Genomic DNA, 10839 nt, shown 5'->3' with positions numbered 1-10839 from the left:
TACCCTAAAGTGCAACCTTCTGATCTGTTTGTCGCTGAGCAGCAACACTGGAGCAGCAGGGAGTTGAGGGCTTGCTCAAGGGCACCTCGGTGGCGGTAATGAAGGAGGAGAAAGCTCTGTTCTCTCACTCACGCTGCTCAAATGTAACCCTTCAGATTGAACTGACATTATGTCCCGGCATTCACAAATCTGCTTCTCCAATGTTTAAAGGAATAGTCCGACATTTTGTTAAATCCGCTTGCTCACTTTCTGGTTAGATGAGAACATTGATACCACTCATGTATGTTAGCTTAGCTTAGCACAAAGACTGGAAAAGACGCAGCAGCGAAGTCGGCTCTGACCAACGGTAATAAAACCACAAATTGTTATTTTTATACTTCCGATTTTGTTGGCTATGAATAATCAAACAAAATATGTCATAAAAAATAGTTTTATCACCTTTGGACAGAGCAAATTTTTATAAAATCTCACCTGTAGATCAGTGGAGTGGTGTGAAACCGTTGGCAGTAACGTGTATCATATCACCCACTTGCTGTGCGAGAACATGCTCGAGAACAGACAAAACAGGGGCCCTCTCATAAAAACGTTGCTCCATAACACTAGTGGCCAAAAACTCCACATGGTACCTTTTAACATCGATTGTTGCATATTTAGTTGTGTATATTTAACATACAGATGAAACTTGAGCAATAAAAACACAACGTGGTAGTGATTTATACATCAACACGAGCATTTATGATTTCTAGTTGTCTATTCTGCCCAAACAGTAGCTGAGAAAGAGACCAAGAACCCAAGTTGGACTGAAAATGGTCTGAGAATGGATTCTATTTAATGGTAAACTGATATCATGCTGTAATTGACAATTCAACCAGTTGTATTGTTCTTGGATACCGAGGGCGCATTTCATCTCACTTTCATGTGACGTTACATTTCAGCTTATGCAAGCTCTGAGGGCCAATCAGAGCGGAGTTATATGATCTCCTGAAAATGTATCCTCTCTGCAGACTTATGTGAGTTAAAGATGAGTGGGAAATGTTTGAAATGATTAAGAAACAGGATTCCAATGGCTCACTATTCCAAATAAAGATGCTTTTGTGAAACTTTATTAGACTTGGCTGAACAATAATCAGTTCCTGGCGATTTAAAAAGTGAAAAGAGTCATGAGCTATGAATGTGGCTGTTCTTTTGTAAATGCTCCTTATTTTTAACCAAAACCTGACTAAGATACCCTCCTCTGAATCTGCATACAGAGAGTGAAAACTATGTGTTCCTGGGTTTCCTCCTGTCTCTTCTTTGGAACACCACACAGACAGAACCAGCTGAACTGGGTCACTGATGTTTTTCTCTCGTAATTCATTGCACTTTCTCTATGCAGAGTTCTTCTTCTCTCCAGCGAGGGCAGCACAGTGTTCTCCCAACAAAGCTCGAGAGACACATCTGCAAGGAATTAGCAGAGTTCTTTTGTCCACGTAGCTGGAATTCAGCCCCATTCCTGATATTCTTTGGGCATACTCGGTTGTGTTAAAAGAGTTTGAATATATTCAGGTCTGGGTTGCAGAATACGGAAGGAAAATAGTGTCGAGACCTCCTGCGTAAGACACGTCATTGAGCAAAGAAGGAAAAAAAGAGCTCCTTCCTTTCACGATGCTAAATTTACCATAAAACCAAGACCAATTTTTCAATGCCATCACTGAGTCAACATCTGGCAGACATTTGCCACTTTGCTTGAGACGTGAACCCTACATTTAAACTTTTACAGCAGCCGCCTTCTAGATTTAAGGCATACTTTATTAAAACGTGCTCTTGCATCTAATATAAAAACCCCATTGCTGCAGTTTTGGTGGCTTTGTTTTCTCAAACAAGGGCTGTTAGAAATCCAGCTTTGGAAGTATCAGTTTGAAAAAAGGATTGTTTTCTCCAGTTCTGATTATTTTCATGTCATCATTTTGACCAAACAGGACCACACGTATCTCTCAAAAACATCCACAACAAGCCTACTTCCTCTGGTCTCTTCTGTCAGAATCCTCTACTTAAACCCCACATATTCAACCTCATTACATCCATTGCTTCTGTTTATTGACATCTCTCTACACTTTTACATTTCTTTCCAGTAGTAGATCTTACCGTCTACCCATTTGAAAAGCTCAGCTTACACAAATAAGCTCCGGTTCATCTCAGCGCAAATCTCTACGACAGAAACAGACAATTCAAGTATTTTTTCTGCCTTCATAAATACTGGGTTTCCATTACTTTTAGAGCACCAAACTAGGGTTTGCACCACACACACACTCAGCCACCACACACACACACACACACACAGAGTCTGGTGGACTACGTGGCACTCTGCACAAGCACTGTAGACTCTGCAGCCAGAAGGAGGAGCGCTTTATCAAGACACAGCCAAGAAAACTTTACATTGTGCAACGATTCATGCAGATGCATGTCCTTCCATTCCACAAACAGAGAAGAAGTGTACATTCCAGTGATAAAGAGACTTATTACTTTGACTTGTGATATTGCAGGGACAACTTTCTGACAACTTTCTGATTGTAAAATGGTGAAAGTTACAATGTGACATGATGATTGATCTTCAGTCAAATTCAGATTTGTTTTTGGCCACTTGGCGGCAGTGGAAACAAGCTGTGAACACACGGAAAACGTATCACTATTTAAAGGAATAGTTTGACTTTTTGGGAATATGCTGATTAAAAATGTTCTATCGCTTTGCTAAGACTATTTGTTGGCCAGGAACAGCAACTTCTTGAAGTCTTGGAGCCAAGAAATAGTCCGGTGCAATATAGCTCCCTGTAAAAACGTCTCACGATTTACGAGTGAGGTATTTGTTTAGTGGTGAGCCTTAGAGATGAGGGTTGAAGAGAGGCTAGGTGTTTCCAGTCTTGCTGGCTGTGGCTTTATGTTTAATAGACAAACATAAGAGCTCTATCAATCATCTCAGTGACGAACACTGTCGCCTCTCAGCGAGGTCACAAGTTCAAATCTCAGCACAGAAACGTGTTGTATAAAGTTTGCAGGTTCACCTCCAGTCTCCTTTCGCAGTGTGAACACATGCAGGCCAGGTGGTCGAGAGAATTTACAATGAGCTAACCGCAGGTGTAACTGCTAGTGTGTTAGTTTGTCTACCTTGCACGTATCCAGCTCACGGTGGGTATGTTCTGGCCTCTAGTGACCCACATAGTATAAATGGTGAAGACAATCAACAAAGGCATTAATGTCTTTTCCCCACATCTTATGAATAAAATGTGACATTTTGACGATGAAGTAAGTCAGTTTCTCATGCAGCAACAGAAATAGACCGAGGGAACACTTGTATATTTCTGACCAATCGTCTCTTGACTCACTTCGGGAAGTGTTTAAATAATTAACTAAGGAAATGAAAATAGGACGACTTTGATGGAAATATATTTTCAGATGCAGTGCTTTCAAGGCCTTGTTGTCAGAATGAAGCAGTTATGCCACAACATCAATCACAGTTATTCTGTTTAAAAAAAGAACGACGGCTCCATCTACAGGAGACACTCTTGCACTTCGGCCTCCGTTGCTCCATTTAGGTAACTAAAAGTCAATAATAATATTATAAACTAACTGAGCTGTTTTGTTAAGTTTAAATATATTCTGCGATGCAAAGTATCCCAGCTTGATCTTTTTTTCTATCACCATCTCTGCAGAAGTTTTTCATTTGACACACATGCAATTCCTATATTTTGAAATATTTCCATGAAAGACTTCCTGAAGTCTCAGAAATATGAACACATGAACACAGATTTGATGCGGCTCAGTTTCTTTCATTTATTCATAGAACTGAAAATACAACAGATACATTTAAAAGTAAAAAAAGCCACACAGAGAAGCACAGTACACATTTCAATGCATGCTTAAATTTCATCAGTTCCAACTTTCATCGGTGCCAATACTGATAAATCCCACCATCAACATTTGCTACTGACTACATTTTGGTGCAATAGATTGAACGCTGTAACAGAGTTGAACAGATTTTCTGACACAAATTTCATGTTCATTAGGCAGTTTGTTAAAACCATCGAATATTTGTTCATTTTTCAGACAAATATAAAACGCGTACAGTTGCATGTGCCCCCAAACCAAGGAAATTACTAATAATAGTTATTTGATATGATTAATGGAAATTGAAGATCAGAGCAGGGAAGCTGAGAAATGCAATCAGACCCTAAAGTAGAACCATTAAAGGGTAGTGGTTCGGTCTGGAGAGCGCTTGTGTCACCCAGAGAAGAGCACGTGTCCCGAGAAGTAGCTTTTGGTGCTCAGGCCGGTGGTCCCGTTGCCGGCCTCCACCCACACTTTGTCTCCCGCCTCCAGCTTGAGCACCGTGTCACCTGATGCCAAGTGGTTACCTCCCTGATAAACCTTGAAACCGCTCAGCACCAGCTTGTCATTGCACTTCAGGTCCACATCTCCCACACTGACAACGGATATGATGAGGAAGCTGAACTGATAGACACCGGGGACGGCGCATGTAAACAGGCCTGTCTGGATGCTGTAAAGCTGCTGTTTGTTGTAGATGACTTGACGGAAATGAATGATTTTCTCTGAGGATGGGTTGTACTCGCCCAGAACGACAGAGAAGGCATATAGTGGCTGCGTAGCATTAGAGTGGCGTATTAGCTGTCCAGGAGGGCCTGGGGGTCCTATCAGACCTGCAGAGGAACACAAGTATAGATCTTAAAATACATAAAAAGAGATTTTTGATCTGGTTCTACATTATGAATTATTCAGTGGAGGGAAGTAACTTATTCAAGCACACGCATGAGATACTTGAGTATAGTTTATACTTCTACTTCACGACATTTTAGATGGAAATGTTGTACTTTTTAACGCCACTACATAATTACTAGTTATTCTGAATATCGTTTTTATACAACATATATGATAATGTTCTAAAACATGTTGCATTGTTCAGTTAAAGAAATCTCTTTCATAAAATCATCATGAAAACAATGTTGTTGTTTTTTTAAAAGTGGACAATAATGACACCTGGCTCATGATAATAAATCTAAAGGACCTGATGGTACAGTGTAAGTTAAAGTTAAAAAAATTGGTGAAGGATAAAAGATGAGCGTACTGTAGATTTACTGTATATATGAAGATGCCAAGGCTGAGCTTGTTTGTTTTATATCTGGGGTAAATGTGTCTTAATGATGTTGTACGTTTCGTTTTTTCAGCACTATCTACAAGGTACAAAAGGCTAAACAGACGATAACTGAATAGATTACCTCGTTGTCCTCGAGGCCCTCGGGGCCCTCGGGGCCCTCGGCGTCCTGCTGGTCCGTCTGATTCGTCTGGTTTACAGTCTGTATATCAAGATATGGAAGTTAAACTTTTTCAGCCTCATCATTTAGCCTCTAGATTTGTTCAAAATGTGCTAGTATCAGTAAACCCTGAGTGGAGTGAAGAACACCTCACCAAGATGACAAAATGTTAAGTGTCATGGTCTGAATGTGAACTTTTCTTCTAACTTCATTGTGCTTTTCAAATTTGGCTACCACATGTTAGTACTTAAACCGACCTCTTGTCCACTGACTTCATTACAGCTATCACCCGGGCCTGCAGGATCAAACACCACATATAAAGAACCATTTCCATACAAGTGATAGAGAAGAAATAAACACACCAGGTTAAAAACAAAATGAAGAATACAGTAGATGACGAATGAAAGTCTTCCCCCATGGTCAAAAAGTTAGGCGCCGCGCTGTTTTACCTGTGCATGGTCTCTCCCTCCAGGCTGAGAGGTTCAGGCGTTGGAGGTTGGAGCAGCGGACGAGCCGGTTCCTGTTAGTGAGGACGCTGAAGGCGTCAGTGGGGACAGACGTGATACCGGTGTTGTCACAGATGATCCTGGATAAGGAGGTCCTGGACAGAGCATTTCTCTGCGCCGCGCTGAAGACGCCCCTGTTCTCGTACCACAGTCTGATTTTTCCAACAAGAGATTAGTGTCAACAGAGACTAGAGAGAGCGTTTGTTTTTTGTGTTAGCATCACTTTATGCATCCACACACATACTGACCTGTCACCCTGGCGGATCTTCTGGAACTGTGACGCGATGAGGCAGGCGAACAGAGGCCCCACGCGGCCGCCACGGACGAACGGCTCTGCCACGCCTCCCATCCAGATGTCGATGTTGTCGGCCGTACCGTAGAGCTGCAGCAGCCTGCGAGCCAGGTTGCTGTTGTTCAAGACCCGAGCGAGCTCCGCCTGATTCCTGGGCTGAGACAGGCCACAGAACTTGCGCCAGGTGTTGTAGCCTTGAGGAACAATGAACAAGTCAGCAAGGAGAGGATGAGGACAATTAAGAAAGAGAAGAATCATTACAAAAGGCTACAAATCAGAGTAAAAGGCTGTACCAGGCAAGCCGTGGTCACGGCCCCTCTCCATGTTCAGAGAGCCCAAGTCCAAAGCCAGATGCATCACAAACTCGAACAACCTCTCCCTCACAGCGTCCACCAGCATGTGATCCTGAGTGTTTAGTTTAGCGGGACGGCCGACCAAACCACGGAGCAGAGGGTCAATGCCACCTGGAGAGATAGAATAAAAGTTAGGGTGACAGTTTGAGAAAGCGTGATTGATAAGTTGCTGCCCTTCTCTTTGTACAACTCACCCTCGAAGACGACCCTCCAGGGCGTGAAGAAGGCCTTGAACAAGGGGACACTGGGGAACCGAGGGTTCTCCCTGTAATTTTGATCCAGGCGGCCTAAGAATGGCTGGATGGCCAAGTGGGCGAAGCGGTAAGCGGCTGTTGCAAAGACGTTGGAGATGCTGGGGTCCACGTTAGGATTGTAGCCGGGATAACGGCCGAGCTGTCTACGCATTGCGTCGACACCCACAATGTGAGGCAGATAGTCCCTGAACACAAACACCTGAGAGAGACAGAGATCTATTTTGAGTAAAAGACAGCGGAGTGTATGACACATGCTGTTGAGATATAACAATAGAATCATGAATTCTGACTGACTGGTTTACCTACCTGCGAGTAAGCACCCATGATCTTGCGGGCCTCTTGGTAGAGTGTCTCACTGTCCCACTGTGGGTTTAGTGTCTTCAGTGCACGGGCCAGGCGGTTATGCTCGCGCATAAACAGTGTGTGAACGGACGTCAGAGCGATGTTCTCGTCCACGCGGACATCACCTTACAGACAGAAATGTACACATCAAATAGTGTTCACTTCCTCTTCTGATTCATGTCGTTGGCACCTCTTTCTATTAGGAGTTTATGAGTTGTAGATAATGTTTAGGAAGACAACAGGTTAGAGGCGAGAGCAGGATATACATCAGTTTTTCACAACATAGCAACCCCAAATTCTTATTACTACCCTTAGAGCTTATTACTGATCTTTTAAGATCGAATAGATGATGAATTAACCATTCATAAAGCTGTTCGTTACAGTGAACTTGCAAGATGACTAACCTGCAAGGAAACAGGGCACCTCTTCGGCGTTTGTGTCGTTGGTGACACGTTTGCGAGTGGCACACATGTTCGCCTCGAGTTTCACGAAGGGCAGCAGCTCGCGCCTGTTGTCTCTGAACTTTGCATTCACGCGCAGCAGGCCGCCGTCACTTTCGAGGTCGCGAAGAGACCGGGCGAGATTCTCATCAGAGCCGTACACTTGGCCGGCATCCAGGAAGGCTGTCAGGGCGTTGATCTGCTCTCTCTTGTTGGGTTCTCCACCAAAATTGTAGGCAGAGTTTCCCGTCCCGCAAACAGGGGCGGATCTGAATGCAGGGATGCAGCTCTCTGGGCCAGTGGGCAAGCGGGGGTCGCCGGGAGGAATCTGTTCGTAGGAAAAAGACAAATGTTTATGGAGGGAATCTTTCAGTGAATACAACATCTCTGTGTTTGGGTTTGAGTTTTCGCACGAACCGCGATGGGGATGCATGGCTCAGATTTCTCACAGCTCTCATCACAGTTGAGCCCGTTGCTGAAGGAGCGGATGCTGGGGGAGAAGGGCGTGAAGGTCAGATCGTGGTCGGTCCACTGACCAAAGATGGTCACCATGTGACTGTACTCTGTGTCGTTGACAACGCCTGCGTCTGTTGTGCGTAGGATGTTGTTGGACACCTGTCGCACCTGAAAGTGGAGTAGAATAGTTATGTTTTCATTTTAAATCAACATTTACGTGTGTTAGTCAAAGCGTGTTACTAAGATTTTAAGGCTGTACCAGTGGGAGCAAGAAGTTGTTGATTCTTCGGTCACTGGTCCAGCCTTTTGGTTGAGAGACGCCGTCTTCATATTCGGCAGGTAGCCAGCGGTTGAAGGGGGTGTTTGAGGAACCGCGGCGAGTTTCAATTCTAAAAGCAAAAACAGGGGACATGTTTGGAAATACTGCTTGAGAAATCCCAGGGAGGTGAGCACATCTTCTGCGGTGTACCGCCCAAGATGTTCAGGTGTATTTCAAAAGCATTTCCTCTGAATGTTAGCAACACTCAATCTCACAAACCCGACAAGTTTTCATTAATTCATCACATTTCTACTTGGAACAAAGTGCTTTTTACCAACGTGTATGTAGGAAACTGTTATTCTAGACTAGAGGAAAAATAGTGAAAGAAAGTTGATAATGAAGACATCTGGGAATGTTAAAATGTCCCTGGTAAGTTAAGTTGTTTGAGAAAAGGACTTAAATGTGAGGTTTTGTGTCATATTTGAAAAATGTTTTGCATGTAAAAGTTGATCTATGTTTTTCATGTTACAGAAGTCAAAAAACAGAAAATAAACTGCTACATGAATTAAAAAAGTGAGTTTTTGAAACAGCATGTTATGTCACTTGAATGTTTTCTCTTACAAGTTGTTGCAGACGCTGCTGGCCGTGCGATACTTGTTAAGGTTTGGCGTGGTGCGGCATGATGGAAGGCTGACTCGAGGTGAACATCCAGTTATTTCACCAAGTTTTTTCAGGTCCTCCGTGGTGAGCAAATCTGAAAAATATGAAAGGCATTTCAACGATGTGTCGATGTGTTGATATGTGTATGTCACATTACAAAAGAAAGAATGTGAGCATTTTGTTTGACCTGTCTTACCTGTTGCGTTGAGTGAGCGCTTGTGCACGTGATTCACCCTCTCGTGCAGCAGACGGAGGGTTTGTGCCATGTAGTCTGCGGATCTCACAGCTGTGCGCGTGTCACCACGCGGTTGCTTGAGGAGGCGAAGAGCATCGTGAGGACGCACTACCTCCCTGCGGACTCGTCTCAGACTCCTAGATGAAAAAAGTCACACAGTCAAAAAATGAAGTACTAACTGTGGGATTGTTTTGGAGCTCCTGTACTTTTTTTCTAGCAATTACTGAGCTTTTTAGTGTAGATTTCTTCTGTATTAATATAAAAGATAATCTACTATTTTACTGTGTGTGATGAAATAATACATAAAAGGAACTCACTCTTCTCTGGAGTACTTGTACGCGGCATCGACGATATTCTTTGCGTCCTCAAAACACTGTTGAAGGAGAGGGCTGCCGAGATATTCCGCTGCAAAGAAACAACACGCTCGTCAAACAGTTCATCAATTGGGACAAAAGGACTTAAAACGTGACCAGTATGTAACACAGACAAATTTAGGTGAAGATCAGAAACGTGTTTACAGACTAAGGGATGTCGCCTACCTGCAGGTTTGGAATGGGCGGGAATCAGGCCGATGCCCAGCACAAGAAGTGCAGAGAAAAGCATGTCTAAAACAAATAAATAAAAGTCAGTACAAAAACTTAATTCATTGTACTTGTCGACAGGCATGCACGGAAATTATTTCTTCAGCACCATGTAACATCGAAAATATCGAAGCACCCAGAGCAAAAAAGCTGATCTCGTTACCTGCGTCTGTGAAGCTTTCAGATGCTCCTGGAGATGTGGAGTTGGCAGCGTTGCCATCGTCTTTATAATCTGATCGAGGGGCGAGGCCTGAATAGGGTTGTGTAGGTGAGGCTCCTGTCAGTAAGGAGCAGTTCCTTCTTCCTCCTCTGTCTGCTCAGGAAATCCTTCACTCTTATCAGTTATTGTTGGGTGTCACATTTGAAAAAGAAACTATAATTACCAGCAACAGTGGCGGTAGTGATAGTGGTAACAGTAAGTCATAATAGTAAAATGGCATTATCAGCATTTGTTGGCTTTTAAGAAATTTAGTATAAAGCTATTTGAATAAATATGTTTCTTGTTCACTATTATTATTTTAATGTTGATGTGTTTAAGGAGCATTTCAGAGGCATTTTAGAAGTATGTTTACTTTTTGAGATTCTTCTTCCTTGAAGGAATCATGCACACTGTACTTTGACATAACTGGACCGAGTCTTTTCTCACTGGACAAATATAGTTTTTAGCCCATTCTTCTGTAATAACTTTTTTTCCTTCCTTTATTGATGGCAAACAGTAAATAGATTTGCAGCATTTGGACAGTTTTCTTTGTGTCACTTGTTTACTGATGTCGCCATGCTGTGGCTGTTGGCCTTCCATGTTACCACACGGAAACTGATGGACTTGAGAAACGATTTGAAAAGGGGAAGGAATGCAGTCTTGTTCCTCCTAACTAATGCACATTCAAAATAAGAGTTGATCTATCTTTAGCCTCTGAATGGAACAAAACATCCCTTCACCTCAGGTTCAGATTTGGAATTCCCACCAGTGCAGCAGTATCAAATTAAGCTGTCAGCCACAGAGCATGACAGGTAAATAAGTAATAGGTTGCATACGTCAGCCATGGCTGAGCAATGAGGAAAAAGAAAGACAGATTAAAAGTCAACTATGTATTTACCCTGACAGCGTGTGTGTGTGTTTGGGCGGAGAGCCCTGTGGCTGCTGGAGATACAAAAGCA

At 43.0% G+C, this 10839-nt stretch overlaps 1 protein-coding gene across 1 annotated transcript; it reads right to left on the bottom strand.

Moving 5' to 3' along the window:
* Window positions 1-4614: 4614 nt before the first annotated feature.
* On the bottom strand, window positions 4615-9703 carry mpx (myeloid-specific peroxidase). Its single transcript, XM_076089368.1, has 15 exons — window positions 9640-9703; window positions 9418-9505; window positions 9062-9237; window positions 8827-8959; window positions 8206-8335; window positions 7908-8114; window positions 7455-7818; window positions 7015-7175; window positions 6649-6907; window positions 6395-6565; window positions 6058-6295; window positions 5753-5961; window positions 5561-5598; window positions 5268-5345; window positions 4615-4691 (listed from the first exon to the last, which is right to left on the bottom strand). The coding sequence occupies exons 1-15, from the start codon at window positions 9701-9703 to the stop codon at window positions 4686-4688; spliced, it is 2322 nt and encodes a 773-aa protein (XP_075945483.1). The 3' UTR covers window positions 4615-4685.
* Window positions 9704-10839: the final 1136 nt, after the last annotated feature.

Source organism: Anarhichas minor, unplaced genomic scaffold (assembly GCF_050575085.1).
Source record: "Anarhichas minor isolate MPS153535 unplaced genomic scaffold, ASM5057508v1 ptg000002l, whole genome shotgun sequence".
Lineage (NCBI taxonomy): Eukaryota > Metazoa > Chordata > Actinopteri > Perciformes > Anarhichadidae > Anarhichas > Anarhichas minor.
Note: the sequence above shows the minus strand (reverse complement) of the source record. Positions and strands in the feature narration are given on the sequence as shown.